Here is a 16710-nt window from a genome sequence, read left to right on the forward strand (position 1 = left end):
AATTACAACTACGGATTTAAGAAACAATACTTTTATTGTTCATGAAATAGTAGGAGTAATGAGGATTATATCGCTGTGAAAGGACTTAAAGAAGTCTATGGAGAAAGAGGCACATTTTGAAGTCACAGGCCTGTTATAGACATTCAAGGGCTTGAAACGTTGTATTTGGACTTGTTGACTTTGTCTTTATTCTAAACTCTCAGGGTGGTTCTCTTACCATCATTATCAATGACTATGTTTTTAACCTATTGGTCACACCCTAGACACATTATAACATCACTAACTATTCACCACTTCACCATAAATGAGTAATGATTTAGCCAGGAGGAGCTGACAGAACACAACAGAAGTTAGAAGATTTGGTTGTTAGTCACTCTTTACCAATTACTAGCTATGGCATCTTGATTGTATGAGTAATCCCTTTCAGGTGGGTGAAAGGGCATTTCATGCTTTTTTTTTTTTTGATGATTCTTTTTATGTTATTAGATTGCCTTTAATTTTATTTTGCACGATTATTTTATAAAGTATTCCTGCTTTCTACTAATAGCTACATTTTAGGGAGACTATGGGTACAGAGTATCCCTTTTAGATTTTTTTTATTTAATATTTAGATTTTAAAAATAATGTTATTCATCCACATAGTTTTGTTTTTTTTTTTTTTTTGAGACAGAGTGTCACTTTGTTGCCCTGGCTAGAGTGAGTACCGTGGCGTCAGCCCAGCTCACAGCAACCTCAAACTCCTGGGCTTAAGCGATCCTACTGCCTCAGCCTCCCGAGTACCTGGGACTACAGGCATGTGCCACCATGCCCAGCTAATTTTTTCTATATATATTTTAGTTGGCCAGATAATTTCTTTCTATTTTTAGTAGAGACGGGGTCTCGCTCTTGCTCAGGCTGGTCTCGAACTCCTGACCTCGAGCGATCCACCCGCCTTGGCCTCCCAGAGTGCTAGGATTACAGGCGTGAGCCACCGTGCCTGGCCATACACATAGTTTTAAAAGTCAAATAGTTCTAAAGGGCTTGTTGTAGAATAACAACTGTCTTCCCCTCTCCCGCTAACAATATTTCTCACTGCCTAGAAATGGCGGCTTTCAATGATTTTAGCTAATCTCTTTGGTATAACTGTATGATTTGATGCTTCTTTTGTTCCAGATTTTTGGTGTTGGGCATTATCTAATGATATCCTACCATCAAAGATTAGGATTTAGTTCTCTTTCAACTCTCCCACAACCTCCACCACACACACACACACACACACACACACACACACACACACACACACACACACACATTTCCTGCCCGCCCTCCTCATTTATTATAATCTTGGCTAGAGGCCGGGCACGGTGGCTCACACCTGTAATCCCAGCATTTTGAGAGGCTGAGGCAGGAGGATCACTTGAGGCCAGGAGTTTGAGACCAGCCTGGGCAACATAGCGAGACTCTGTCTCTACAAAAAAGAAAAAAGAAAAAGACTTGCTAGAGCAATACTCGGTGTTTAGTGTTATATGGTTATAATAATGTAGTCAGAGTTGAACCACATAGTATACTATGAAATAACAAGGTGAATATTTTTTTCCTCCTAGGAGTTAATAAATGTCTTAATTTTTTCTTTGGTTATCTATGTATGTATTATTAATTCAGGTATTCCTCTCAATACGTTTAAAAACTCCTCTGGTAGCTTTATAGGAAAGAGTGCGTGTGATCTTGCATGACTTAAAAATGTCTTTATTCTACCTGCCATTTAATTAATAATTTGGCTAGATACAGAATTCTAAATTTGAAATAATTTTGACCATTGCCTTTTAGGTTCTGGAGAAATCTAATGCCATCTAATGCCATTCTGATTCTTAATACTTTGCGGGAGATCTCCTTTTTTTCCTCTGGAGGCTGCTAGGGTCTTCCTTTTGTCCTCATTGTTCTGTAAGTTCAAGCTAATGTGGCCTGGCGTAAGTCTGGGCATTTGGTGGGTTCCTTTGAAGGAACCAGATCCCCAAGTGCAGCCCCTCGACCAAATCCAAACTTCACAGAACAAACCCCTTTGTTAAAAGGATTTGTTCTGTAAAATTTGGGTTCAGTTAATAGGCCGCGCTCAAGGATCCAGAAGGCCACAGGTCCCCCGCCTCTGGCTACACACTGATATCCTTCATTTCTGGGAAATTTTCTTTAATTATTTCTTCAATATTTCTTCCCTTCCATTGTCTCTGTTCCTGCTTTCTGGGATTCCTGTTGTACGACTGTTGGATATTCTGGACTTGCCCTCTTTCCTCTTTTCCCTCTTTGTTTATTTGCTCTGCTTTCTGGAAGAGTTTCTCAATTTTATCTTCCCAGTCTTCTGTTGAGTTTTCCCTTTCTGATCTCATTTTTAAATTTCCAGTTCTTTTTGGTTCTTTGAATGTTCCTTTTTTATAGCATCATACAGATGCAGTATCATCTTTTATCTCTCTGAAGTTTTTAGTGGTAGTTTTTGTTCTGATTTTATTTTTTTATAATAGAAATTTTCCAAATGGCATAAAAGTAGAGAACATAATATTATATAATGGATCCTTCTATACCTGTTATCCAGCCTCCACAATGATCAGCATTGTTATCTTCTTTAATCCATATCCCCACTTTTAAAACAATGTATGTAGAGACACATATTACAGATATTTCAGTATGTATCTCTAACAGATAAAGATTTTTTAATAGCTTAAATATCATACTGATAATTTTGTTTTTCCCTGACTGCCTCTTCCTACACAGGTCTTTGTTATGTCTGGCCTGGTCTCTGGCCTTTGTGTCACATGCCTTCCTCTGGGCCTGGTGACCACTGGTGCTCTGCTCATGTTTAAGAATAGGACGCTGAGAAGCTGACTGGCAGCTCTGCATACGTGGGTGGGCTTGTTGAGTGTGCTCTTCATTGTAGAATGATCTAGCTTGGTCGTTTCCTTGGGGAACTTCTGATGTCCTACGTTTTAGGATTTCTCTTAGGCTCATCAGATTCCATAAAGGACACCATTCCAATCTTGCATCTTGGCACATGCCTGGATTCCGGCGTTCTGAGAGCTGAGCTGGGAAAGAAAGGCAGAGATCTCAAGACTCAGTGATGAGATGTCCCGTAACCCTGTGTTCTCAGTAGAGCGCCTCACCGAAGGTCCAGAGACCTGTGGCGCGCAGTAGGGAGGGCGGGTGGCACAGAGGCGCAAGCGGGGCAGGGGCCCTGAAGGCCCACTGCCCCTCACAGAAACTGTCACCGGATCCCCCTGCTCCCTGCTGTCCCCACCATCAGGGCCTTTTCGGGATTTACTGGTGGGAATCGGATCGCCTCTTGGTCCCCCACGGCCAGCTTAGCGTGTGGCTCTCGGCTCTACCAAGCTGGTTACCAGTCGTCAGTCTGCTTCCCTTGTCCAGATTCTGTTGCTATTCTCCTCTCTCCTGTTATCTTTGTCCTCGTGTTGTTTGTTATCATTTTAGTGCTATTTATTTATTATTGTTTTAGTGTGGTTGGTTAATGCTTATTGTTGTTTACTGTTTAGTGTCTCATTTTAGGAGGGTTTGGGGAGATAGCAGAGCTAAGTGCCTTTTTCAATCTTCCATCTTTAACCAGAAATCGTGGACTTACAAAACAAAACAAAACATGATTTTCACTGAGAAAACCAAGAGGAAATTGGTTAAATTGGCTGTTTTCTTGTTTTTCAAAAAAAGAAAAAAAAGACACTAGAGATTGTCGTTAAATGGGAAATGCTTTGTGGGGAAGTGAGATTTGAAATACTTTGGGAGAACAGACTCCGGCCTCTCACGGCGGTGCTTAGATGCCACAGTGAGGAAGAGCTCGGGCTTCTCTCTCGCTCTGACGTTTCCTGATCCTGAACGACTCACTACTAGAAACTCAGAAGCTACTTAGCGGCTCTGTTTGTTTGTTTTCTAGATGGTGTCCTCAGATCGAAGCCGGCTTTCTTTCCTGCCCACGGAAGCCCAAGCCCAGGTGTCCCCGCCGCCCCCTTACCCCGCGCCCCCGGAGCCCCCTCAGCCTCTCCTCCAGGAGGCCCCCGCCCAGCAGCCCCAGGCAGCCTCGGCGCTGCCCCGGTCCGACTTCCAGCTTCTCACATCCCAGGTGAGTCCCGGCAGGAACGTCGGTGAGGTGGGAACGTTTAATTTGCTCCGAGTTCCAAGCTAACTGGTCACCTCCTTGTTCCCTGAAGGGCTCGTCTTTGACCAACTTCTTCCTGGATGTGGGCTTTGACCAGCAGTCCGTGAGGCCGGGCCCAGCCTTTCCTCAGCAGGTAGGCGACTGCCGCTGTCTTCCCCTTCCTTGGTGCGTCAGCTGCGCATCCAGGCTGTTCGCTGTGCAGAGCCTGCAGGCAAACAGGCCAGATGCGCCACTGCCCTGGTTTCAGGTGTGTTCTGTGCCTGTGAGAGCCTGGGACCTTTCCGAGCCCCACAAGGCTGGTGCGGGCTGGGCTGCTTATGTAGCACCAGGCCTCGCAGAGGAACTATTTGGGCAAGTGGTAGAAGACTCGATGACACTCTTGTCATAGAATCATAGAACCATTAACACTGGAAGGGACCACAGCAGCCAACTAATGTCATGTTGAGGCCACTGAGGCATAGGGAGAGGTGGGGCCGGTCCCGGTAGCAGAGTTGGAAAGCGGTGCGGTGTTTTGTCGGCAGGCCTGTGGGCGCACCCAGCCGTGTGTGGCCTCCTGGGAGAGCCTGGTCTTGGGGGCAGTGGGGCTACTTCCGTAGGGTGTCTCCATCCAGCCCCTTCCTTGTGCTCTTTAGTGCCTCCCTGATACTGACCATTTTTAATAGTCCCAGATTTTATAGTGTTCAATAAGTATAGATTGGGTCCTAGGGTGGATTAAGAGTGAAGGAACAGTTGAGCAGTTTCCGAACTTAATAGTAATTGTGAAATACTTAGCTATTTCCTGAGTGGGCCATGGGGAAGCCTTGTGGTGAGAGCCAATAGTCCTTACTTACCCTCCCATTTTCTAAGGAGCCCATTTTGATCTAGGTGAGAATCAGTGTTTCCCTAAAAAGTGATGGAAACTCCTTCTTTTGGGACATTTGAAAAAATGACTTAGAAAATTAATTTCAGGGAAAACACCTAAAATTGGCCCCAGTTAGAACCAGTCCTCACGGAGGCTTTATCATGGACAGGTGCTCACCTGAGGTGCTTCCTTCTGAGTAGGAAAAGGACACGCAGCAAAAAACTCTGTTTTCTGGAAACCAAAGAAGAAAAGATTCCATCACTTCCTCGGTTAAAGATGGAGCCTCTGAAGGGCTCCCACAATGGTAGTTGGCAAAGGCCTGGCGAGGCCGAGGAGGAGAGACGTCTGAGAGCCAGAGGGGCTGCAGAAACCATGAGCACTGGTGTCCCTCGGGCCGGGCAGCGTGTGGACAGGGAAAAGTCACCCACACTGTGGACCTCAGGGGCCCTCCTCCACCCCAGCATCCGCCTGCCTGACAAGAGTACTCTGTGTGTGTCACCGTGACAGCAGAGCACTCTGGGATCCTAGAAAAAGGGAATCTCAGCCAGTTTGCATGTCCGGCTTTGCTCTGCGAGCACATTGCACTATCCACTGGTCCTTGGAAGCCAAGGTCCTTCCTCACAATGTGACCTTTGATGCTTCCAGGTGCCCCTGGTGCAGCAAGGTCACCGAGAACCGCAGGACTCGTTTCATTTGAGACCAAACCTGTATTCCAACTGTGGAAATTTCCCGAACGCCATCCTGCCAGGTGAGCGGGCCACCCCCAGCTTCCTCACTGTTCTTACTTCTCTGTGCTTTAGCAGACACCTGTGTAAGACAGCGTAAACGGCCTAACATGAGGGAAAGCAAACAGTGCAAGTCCCCTGGCTCAGCTTTGCTGTTTGCGACACCAGTGTCTGGCCCCAGGGACCGCGAGGCAGGAGGGAAAGGGCCTTTTCTGAAATATTTAGTCTTAGGTGATTGACAGTTGTTCAAAAGGAGAAAGCCCGCAAAAATGGGGAGTTGTGGAGCTGACTGAAAAGACTATAGATTCCGGCAACTTCTCGGGCCCCTCTCTTGGGACCCGTTACCCTCGCCTGGGAGCGCTCAAATAAAGCCTTGTTGCCAAAAAAAAAAAAGTGTAAATCCCAAGGCGGGCGCTGTGGGCCCATGAGTGGGCCGTCCCCGGCGCGCACTGTCCTGGCTGGGAAGATGACAGGGAGAGCGTGGGGGGGCAGCCATCAGCAGTCACCTCAGTAGCCCGGGGCCCTCACGCCTCCTAATCGCGCTGTCCCCCTCTCGCTGCTCCTTGCAGAAGACTCGAGCACCAGCCTGTTCAAAGACCTGAGCAGCGCGCTGGCCGGCATGCCGGAGGTCAGCCTGGGCGTGGACACCCCGTTCCCGCTGGAGGAGGAGCTCCAGATCGAACCCCTGAGCCTGGATGGACTCAACATGTTAAGTGACTCCAGCATGGGCCTGCTTGACCCCTCTGTTGAAGAGACATTTCGGGCTGACCGACTGTGAACAGAATGTGACCAAACCGGAGAATTGTTTTCTGAAACAGCCAAAATAGAATGGAATAGAATGGAGCCAGCTAGCACCCCTGGGCTTTAGTTATCTTGACATGGAAGGAACCAGTTCCACAGCTCCAGGCTTTCGGATGAGGTCCCGTCTCAGACGCTGTGGCTTTTTCTAGACCACAGAGCTACGTACTGCCTCCCAGGCCCGTGCCAGAAGGAGCGTCAGGCTGCTGTGGAGCTGCCACCGCCAGCTCCGTGCCATTCCTCCTTTTTATTGGCCATGCAGTCCGCCAGCGCGTAAAAATAGAAAACGACCCGTCACCGGAGGCCTCAGGAGCGTGGATAGCGCTCAGAACCACTGATCCGTCAGCACTGCAGACAGGATCCCGGGGCGGGGTGGCCGGGCCGGCCTGCATAGGTGGCTTGGCCTCAAGCAGCGGGACGGAACTGCAGACGCCGTCTGGGCCTGACTGTGAGGGCGAGGCACCATCCAGCTGGGGACGTCCCGGGGCCCAGTGGGGAGCCCGAGCACGGCTCTCTCAGGTGCCCCGATCATAACATGAAGACATTTTACCACAAGTCGGAGGGCAGGCTCGAGTGAGGCCACCTGAGTGTAATTTGTCTCCCGGTTTGTAATCTTGTTTCTGCTGCTTCACTACACCTTTTCCTTACGGACGGGAGGAGAAGGAAGACTGTCTTATCCAGTCACTGAAAAAGGCTCCAGTGGCAACGGTGAGCCTGCAGAGAACGGTGCTCCTGCTCGGTAGCTGGGGAGGACAGCGGGGCTGGCCGGGGGCTTCAGGGATCTCACAGGCACACGGCATCTTCCAGACAACACCGGGCAAGGACAAGGACAGGCCACCCTCCCTAAGACCGGTGGAGGGAGCCCCTGGAGGCCCTGAGCAGACCCGGCAGCTGAGCTTCCCTGTCCCCCCCCCCCCGAGCTGTTTCTCTGTGGACTAGGGGTGTGATGTCACCCCACTAGACCGTACTCCCTGAGTGGGGACAGTGCCTTATTCCTTATTGAAGCCCTGGTACCTAACAAGTGCCTGGCAGCGCGCTCTGGTGTGCCCGAGTGCGCGCTGCGTGACTGCGTGTGGAATGCATGAATGTGTGAATGAATGAATGAGCCTGCCTTGCTGCAGGGCGGTCTGATCTGTAGCTATCCCACCCCTGCCAGAGCCTCTCGGAGCTTTACTCTCCTAACACTTGTGCCTATGGCGAGCACGCACTTTAATATGCTTTTAGCATTGGCGACCAAACTGCGATCCAGCCGGGCCCGTCTGCTCGGGGCTGTGCTCCACGGCAAGGAGGGGGAGGCCGTCTCTGAGTGGGGCCTCCCAGTGCTGCGGCCGGAGGGACCCTGGCCAGGCCCCCACCTTGAGAGATCTTCCCTTTCAGATCCATGTTTTACTCTAAATTGCTTTCAGTAGAGATTCATTCTTTGAGGCTGAAGAAATAGTTTACAGTATAATGAAGCCCCAGTTCATGGAACCATCATTAGTCATTGATACCTTACCATGAAATAGTCTGACCGGATTCCACCACTGTCTGCCTCCCCACGCTGGGCTAGGCCTGAGCAAGAAACCCGCCGGCAGGTCTGAAGGGGGCGGAGTGCTGAGGGCAGCTCTAGGTGAGGAGAAGGTGGCGGGGGTGCGGGGGGCGAGGAGAACCCCGATGGAAAGATGGAAGATGCCGGAACCTCTGCCTGGACAGCCGCTGCCCTCTCGGGATCCCAGGTGTGTTGCTGAGTGTCGCTGGACTGCCCCCGCCCAGAGAGGCAGGTCTGCACGATGAAGGTCTGAACCTGACACATCTGTCCCTTACAGCAAGAAGAGCCTTTGTCACCAGACCTGGGCTGCATAGCCTTTCCAGACCTCGTCCCACTTCGCTTCTGCCCTCAGAGGCCTTATTTCTGACCTTCATGTCACCCCCGGGGCGCACCACTCCCCCTTCCTCTGGACGCCAAGTGTTCCGGTTTCACATCTGCCCCGAGCCTTCAGTGCTGAATGGTGAAATCAAACGCGAGTCCTCCTTGCCTGATTTCTGGCTCAGGAAGGGGCTTCTGGCCTCCCTTTGCAGCCTCATCCCCAGTTAAACGTTCAGATCCCTTTATGCTTGAGATCTCAGAGGGGGGTGACTTTTTGTTAAAGTAAAAGGGCCTTTAGCTGCAATGCTCCCCAGCACCCCCGTGTGCTGAAAGAAGCCAGCTCTTGTGTCAAAGGCCCCAAAATCTGATCTCGCCCTTCAGCAGGGAGTGGTGCTGATGTTGTCAGAGTTTTAATTTTTGAAAAAGAGGTTGCAGCATTATCCATGCTTCCCATAGTGCCTTACCCGTGGGGATCATGGTGCTGGGGTCCTAGCTCACTTTGTCTGCATAGCATCCCTGCCTGACAACAGGAGACCCCAAGACCTACACGAGGCATTGCCGCCCCCCTCCCCAGGCATTCTCTGGGGCACCGTGGAAATGGAGGCTTCCAGGGGAAGTGATCTGTTTGGGGAAGTATACTGATGACAATGTGCTTCAGCACTGAATTAAATTTGTCCATAGGTCCTTCAGTCCAATCTTTTCTTGTGACAAGGTTGTGGACATTATACAACCCACCTTGCCTAGGTGGTGTCGGGGACACGCCAGGGGGGACAGTGTGGCCCTAACCCTTCAGCAGGTAAGCCTGCACTCACTGCTGCCTTTGTAACAAGCCTGCCACGGTCCTCTGCCTTTGAAGGTGCCACACACTTCAGAATAAACTATCTTTCAATACTTAGTTTTGTCACAAGAAATCGATCGTTGTACTACTGCCATTTGCTAGCAGTTACACAGCATAGAACTGAATGCCTATCTGTGTTTCCATTTTGTCCCTCGTATGGTTGTGGTTTTTAGGATGCAGGGTGTTAGGGGAAAATTTTCTTGATGGTGTCAAGATGAACATAAATTCTCCTTCATCCTGTTGCATCTCTCCTAAGTCTACTGTATATTACCTGAGCTGAGACATTGTATATTCCAGTCTGTTCACGTATTTGAGGACGATTCCCGTCTGACTCTTGTTGGCTCTTCTGACTTCTGCACAGATGGTTCCAGTGCGTTTCCATTGCTTCGTGATGGGACCATCGCAGCAGCTGATCAGACTTCCTGCCCGTGTCCTAACTCCCAGGGCCCCCTGTTAAACAATATTTAAGGATTGGAATTTGTACAAAGTAGCCTCCAAGTTTTATAATGCATCATTTTACAACTTTGATAATTAAAAGCAGCACAATAAGGTTGTATCTGCATTCGGTGTTTTCCTTCAGCCTCAGGTGAGCCGACTTGGTGGAAAGCCTTTCTCTCCCACCACCTCCCGCTCAGCTTGGCCTCCAGTTCAGACTTCTGGGCCTTGGCAGGGCGGGCCTCGCACCAGTGCTTGCCAGACACTGTCACTACAGGTGTCTGGGCTCTCCGTCCCTTCACCTGCAGCGGCTCAGTCTTCTGCCTCCCGCTGCCAGCAGCCCTGCAGACCCCTGCAGACCCCTGCTCCAGCCCCACCCTTCCCCAGCTTCCCTGCCCCAGCAGGGTTCACAGCAAACAGCTGCACCCAGCGCTGTCATAAAAGTGACTGTCCCCTTCTGAAATCTTACTCAGAAATCCCATTTCTGACCTCAAGTTCCCAAGCCTCCATTTCTGCTCTGGTCCACACACACCCCGTTCTTTAACTCCACTGAGAATTCTGCCCCTTGTCCCCTCTTTTCTCAGCCTGCCTGTCCTCTCCTGGCAGCCCTTCCTCCAGCCTTGTCCTCCAGTTAGGGACATTCGTGACACTCTCAGTACCGTCCTGCTCTGACCTGAGCTTCACGGTTTTTGCTGCTGGGAGCCCTGCCGGGAGAACCCAGCAGTGCCACACTGTCCGCTGACCCAGTCCTCTCCTGCCGCCCGGGGCACCCATACCTCCTCCTCAAGCCCTCACTGGACCTCGCAGGGGCCTCCTCTCTTCTCGCCCAGCAATTCCAGGCCATGGGGGCCAGCTCCCTCAGCCATCCACTTGCTCCTCATTCTGTCGCCTTTCCCCTGCAAACTTGCCCGAGTCTGTCCCCATCCTCCTGCCTTCCCTTGTGTCCCTATGCTATACCTGGGTTCTTGTTTTTGCATGTTTCATTGATCTGATCTTTTTCCAAGGGCTTGCTGCCACTCCCTTAGGCCTTCTACCCAGCCCTCTCCATCAGCCTATGACTGTGCCTCAGTCTCCATCCAGCCCTGCTGCCTTCCTGTCCTGGAGGACAGCTCATGTTCAACGCCACTCCCAGCCCTTCCCACCCACAGCCCATATCTGCAAACTCCCTCTGCCCTGCACGATGCCAACTCTTCTGGCCTGTCCCAGTCCTGTCCAGTGTCAGTCCCTGTCCTGCTTGACCCTTCCATGTGTATCCCCCTCCTGCACCATCTTTTCTTCTTCGGATCAGCTGTCCCCAGGCCACCCTGTCCAGTCCTCCAGGCTGCTGACCCTCACATTTATCCCCCTAACCCCACCTGCCTGTCAGCTCAGGCTCATTCCCACTCCACCCCACGCCACCTTCAGCTTGTCCTTCTTAGATCTATGTGCTGCAACAAGCACTCGAGAGTCTCCTTCCCCACAGCACTCCGAACTCTGCAAGGACAGAATTCTACATCCCCAGTGCCTGGCACATAGTAGGTGCTCGATAAATATTTTACAACTGTTGATCTGTCCTCCCTGTCTTGGAGTGCAGGCTCCCCCTACCCCCATGCTCAAGCTGGAGAGTGAAGCCATTCCCCACACTCCTCCTCCACCTCTCAGATCCAGGCTGAGTCCCGACGGGCTGCCTTGGGACCCCATTCCTCTCTCCCTCGCCTGCGCTAACTTCATCTGGCTCCCTCCTTATCTCCCGCCCCACCAGGCAGCCTCTACCTGCCCTCAGAATTTAGCAGAGCAACAAATTTTCCTTAATCTCTCTGTACTTCAGTGTCTTCATCTATAAAACGGGACAACAAGCACCCCATTTCATGGTGCTGTGATGGTGAAATGAACCCACACAATTCAAGCACTTAGAATTGTGCCCTGTACGTAGTAAACAATAAATGGCAATTACTATAACTTTTTTTTTTTTTGAGACAGAGTGTCACTCTGTTGCCTAGGCTAGAGTGCTGTGGTGTCAGCCTAGCTCACAGCAACCTCAAACTTCTGAGCTCAAGCGATCCTCCTGCCTCAGCCTCCTGAGTAGCTGGGACTACAGGCATGCGCCACCATGCCCGACTAATTTTTTCTATATATTTTTGGTTGTCCAGCTAATTTCCTTCTATTTTTAGTAGAGACGGGGTCTCACTCGTGCTCAGGCTGATCTTGAACTCCTGAGCTCAAACGATCCACCCGCCTTGGCCTCCCAGAATGCTAGGATTACAGGCGTGAGCCACCGCGCCTGGCCTGTAACTATTATTTGTTGCATGGATCTGCCATCTTTTCACAGATAGGATACACAAATCTTTGGAAACACTGGATTTGTACACTTGCTTTAAAATACCAAATCTTAGTACTGGGAGAAATGTTTTAAATTGATCTTATTTTGGTCCTGTTTGCTTAGTGAGTCCGTACCTTATGCAAGTATGGAAATGAGGGTTTACAATAAGCCAGTTGTATGTGGCTGTGTCCCAGTGTAGACACTAGATGGAGCTGAGACTATGAGAGTGGCTTGTAGGGCCCAGAAATGGCTAGACAGAGCCACCTGAAACCACTTGACCCTTTAGACTGCGTCGGCAGTGGTGTCGGTTACACTGGATCCTGTGACGATGGGGCAGTAAACATCCTTAGCGACCACTCGGACTAGCGGGCACGGCGCCTCGCACGTCCCTCGCAGCAACCTGAAAACAAGTGGGGCAAGGATGACTTCCTGGCTCTACAGAGGAGGAAACGGGCCTGGGGAGCCTCGGGTCCCCCAGCTCAGCAGTGGAAGCACAAGGCCCTGCACCCAACAGGCCTGGCTCCACGGCCTCCTGACCGTGTGGCCGTTGCCTCCCTGCTGGCCGCAGCACCTGACTCCCAGGGCCCAAAAGCGAATCCTGAGGTGTCTGGTCAACACACTTCCCTCCCCGGTGCCCCCAACACTGGACCCCAGTGAGACGAATCACGTGCCTCACCCTGGAGAGGAGGGCTCTGAGCAGCCCCTGGGAGTGCACGGCCGGGCCGGGGCTGGCTGGTGAGATGGGAGCCCACCTCCCTGGCAAAGGAGCACATTTATTTTCTCTTCTCCAGAAATGTATTTTAATTTTTTAAAGGCTTTGCTTTCATAACAATGGTGCATGCTTATGATAAGAAATTCAAGTACCACTGAAGAGTAGCAAGACCAACATTCTCCAGTGGTCCAGAAACCCAGCACCCCCCGAAATAGTCCCGACTGCTGCCCAGAGAACGTTATAGAGACGTCACTCTACCTCATCTCCAGAGAAAAAGACAGGGAGATGGTTGGAAATTTTCACAAAAATGGGCTCGTACAATACCCACTCTTTTTTAGAAAAAGTACTGTATTTAAATTTAACATAACAAAAGGAAACCTAAATGTAACTAAAGAAATTGCCAAGCTGCAAATAATTATGCTTCTTTTTATGTTTCTAAATTATTTCTCTAAAGAAGAGAAAAATATTAAGCAGCTGGATTCATTCTTTCAGCATGTTTCAACTGCAGATGGCATCTCTTGACAACCCGCGATTTAGGTTGAGGAAATGAGCTCACCACCGCTTCCTACCTCCTCCCCCCTCCCAAATTTCGTGAATTCGTATTTTTACATTGTCAAGGTTTACACTACTTACATCCTGCCCTGTAGCAGTCGTTCCCACGATTGTTTGGCGTCAGCTGTGTGTGCGTGGCTTCCCTGCTCGCTGCCTGTCCTTTCAGAATGGGTTTTTCCATTCCTGAGTTACTTTCATTCAACCAACGGTGGCCTTGACTTTGTCATCAAGGAGGCTTTTCAAGAAGGGCTGAGTTGGTCGCACCCACAGGGGTGCAGTTGCCGGGCTGCAGGTTGGAGACCTGAGCCCTGATACGGGAGTGGGAGGGCTCTACAGTTGGCTGATTTATGCCCCATGAAACTTATATAAAATGGACAAGTATTATACCTTCTATTATAATTACTTGCTAAAAAACTGAGTCTTGAACTTGTATCTGCTGACACATAGTTGAAGTTTCAGAATTTGGAAATAAAGAAAATGACTTGGGTGGGGCCCAGAGAGTACTGTGTCCAGAGAAAGGACATGCCAAGCTTCTGGCTCTGTGACCAACCCCTCTACCCCCAGCCCTTGCCCACTTCATCCCTTAGACAGCTTTGCCCTATCCCATCTTCACTTGGAGAAATCTAACTTCTCCTTCAAGACCTAGGTCACCCCTCCGTGAAGCCTTCTGTGAGGTTTGGATTGTTATTTGCAAATATTTACTTCCCTCCCATCCTACCGTGGGAGGAGTAACTCCAGGCCCTCCCACACTTTTCTTTAAAAAAGGTTGTCCATCACCACGCCAACTGCCCCGTCTCTAGTCAACCCCCAAACCCAGACAACAGGCGCCTGCAGACCATGGCAGGCCCTGACAGCTGCCTGCAGACGCCTTTGCTCCTGGGCTCTGCTTTGTGACTTTCTCTGGCCGGTAAAACGTTGGAGATGTGACCTGGGGCGAAGCTTTGACATGGGCTTGGTGGCACAGCTCACCCTCTTATGCTTCTGCCTTTGCCATGAGCAGAGCTTCCCCCTGGGTAGTCCTAGGTTCCAGAAGAATGAGAGATGGGACAGTCCCCAACCAAACCCATGCCCAGGAGCCAATCTAGCCAGGCCCAGCTGAAATTTGCAGGGCTTCCCCAATCAATCTGCAGGTACATTAGCCAGAAAGAAATACCTATAATAGTAAGCCATTGAATACTGGGGCCATTTGTTACAATAAAAATCGTCTCTACTTTCTTAACTGTAGAGACGATTTTTATTGTAGAGAGCCCGCCTTCCCACTGTTTTATGAGCAGCTGACACAAGGACTGTGTTGAATTTGATTCTGACTCCCCAGTGCCCAACTAAATGGCACCCAATGTCATCCTTTTCGTGCTTTCCATCTGCACCCTTTCTAAGACAGACAGTCTGAGTGGACAGCCCAAGGCCTCTGCTTCCAGGACTCACCTGCAAGTTTGGACAACAGGGTTCAAAAGTCCTAAGCTTTGGTGCCCACTGCTGGGGAATACAACTCAGAGCATGGCTGCTTTTACCTGGGAACACCAGGGACCACAGTGGCCACTTTCCAGGCCAAGCTAATACGTGGAAACAGGGAGAAGATCCTTGTAAGTACGTGCAGGGGGTGAGACCAGGAGAAAACTGAGCTCTCTGTCCAAATAAAGAGCCCTGGAGTAATGGAAATCTCGAAGGCTGCTTTGCAAAGTGCCCAAGTATCCAGGAGCAATGAGGGCCATTAACTAACAAAATGGAAAGCTGCCCTGGAGGTGATCCCTGGGAGCCAGAATTCTGGGACAGCAAGGGTGCCTGTCACCTGGGTTTTCCAAACTCTGCCCACCAGCATCTTGCTATGATAATCTAGGTTTGACCTGGACTTAAAATTTATCAAGCAAACCAGGACCCTTTTGAGAATGAAAGCACCGTTAATGGTGCCCGGGCAACAGGCACGAACAGGGACATGTGTATAGAAATGAGACCTAGAGTTCGGGAGCCCCAGCACATGGGCTCTAGAGTTATAGTCCTGGGTTCAAATCTAGTTTCACCTTCCTGGCTGTGAAGATGGAGCGAGTCAGTGGCCTCTCTGTGCCTCAGTTTCCTTGTGTATAAAATGGGGATGGTGATGCCCACCTGAGGGGGTGTGCCTGCCACTAGGAAGCAGTTCCTAAATGTCAGCTATCATTCTGCTGTTATTCTTTCATTAAATGGGTCCTTTATTGCTAGACCTCATAAATACAACAAAAGGAGTTGCTGAGAAGGACCAAGCCCGTACTCTGAAAGGGGCACCAAACATAGTGTTCTGGATGCACAGAGGGTTCCTGCCAGAGCCTCCGCCCTGCCCCTCTAACCAGCCTGGCCGGGCACCAGCAGCCGTCCTCAGTCTTCTCTAGGCACCAGCTTTCCAGCTCATGAGCCTCAGGGCTAACTGATATGATTCCTGTCTTTCCCTGCTCAAAGAACTTTTTAAGAACTAAATCTTCAGCTGGTTTCTGCAGGGGCTTTGCCTCCCTCCAACAAGCTCTGCAAACTGCCAGGGGCCATCTCACTGGTTGCAAACTGGAGGCTGCTCGGGCCACTCCGCTCCCAGGAGCCTGGCCAGCGTAAACCTGGTCCCCATGCGATGCTTGCTCAGTCCCCAGGTCCATCAGGTGTTCTGGCCCAGGAATCTGAAGCCTGAATGGGAGAGACACAGAGTCCAGGAGTCGCTGAGATGGAACCATGTTAACGGTCAAGCTGTGGAGAGAAGGTTCCGCCAAGGCCCCAGAGTGGCTGTTACTCTGCCGTCAGGAGGCCTGGCCCTTCAGCAGGTCCTCGGCGTCTGTGTGCGGCTTCGCTGACTTTCCCATACGTCCCCCGGAGCAGAGCTGGGAAGACAGAACTCCCGAGGAGCAGCCTGGGAACTGCTGCAGTTCTGTCCCTGCCCAGCCTGGGTGGCTGGTCTCCCATCTGGGCTCCTGTTGCTGACTCTGCCTTCTCTTTTGGATCCGGTGGTGGCCGTGGGGGCTGGTAAAATGTGTGACTGCCACCTGCTCCAGGATCTTCCTGCAGACAGATCTCCATAGCCAGCTCCCGGGAACTCCCTGTGTCCCACCTTCACACGGCCCTCGCCACTGCCAACGGGACTGTCTCATCACTTCCCACCCAGGGTCCTGCAAGCCAGCTTCCGCAAGCAGGGCCTGGTGCACACTGGCTGCCGAGTGCCAAGACGGGATGCACAAACCGGTATTCACATGGGCTTTGGGCCCGGCTACTGGGTTAGGCACAGTGAGGAGATGTCTGCACTGAAGGACTTGTGAGCTTGTGAGAGTCTTTAAAACGCCAACCCATTTCCAAGAGGGCAGTCAGCCTTTCCCAAACTGTTCGTCCCCGGAATCCTTTCTGTCTGGAACCTGGTGGGGCTGCTGTTCTGTGGGGCACACGGGGAAGACATGGAAGCAGGTGGGGCGGTTGGGGCGGGATGCGGGAGAGACTTAGAGACTTTAAAGGCCCAAAGGAGAGGAGGGGAATGGATGGGGCAGAACCTGAGGGAGAGCCCAGGGGAAGGGTGAGGGGTACCACAGAG

General features: G+C 50.8%; 1 protein-coding gene across 3 annotated transcripts in view; it reads left to right on the forward strand.

Annotated features, from left to right (window-relative positions):
* Positions 1-9739, forward strand: part of CRTC3 (CREB regulated transcription coactivator 3) — a 92574-nt gene extending 82835 nt beyond the window's left edge. For all 3 annotated transcript variants that reach the window (XM_045561650.1, XM_045561651.1, XM_045561652.1), the window contains 4 exons: positions 3908-4093; positions 4182-4262; positions 5616-5718; positions 6265-9739. In XM_045561650.1, the coding sequence (XP_045417606.1) occupies positions 3908-4093; positions 4182-4262; positions 5616-5718; positions 6265-6473 (579 nt within the window). In that variant the 3' untranslated portion in view covers positions 6474-9739. The remainder of the gene's footprint in view (positions 1-3907; positions 4094-4181; positions 4263-5615; positions 5719-6264) is intronic.
* The last annotated feature ends 6971 nt before the right edge of the window (positions 9740-16710 follow it).

This window comes from Lemur catta, chromosome 9 (assembly GCF_020740605.2).
Source record: "Lemur catta isolate mLemCat1 chromosome 9, mLemCat1.pri, whole genome shotgun sequence".
NCBI lineage: Eukaryota > Metazoa > Chordata > Mammalia > Primates > Lemuridae > Lemur > Lemur catta.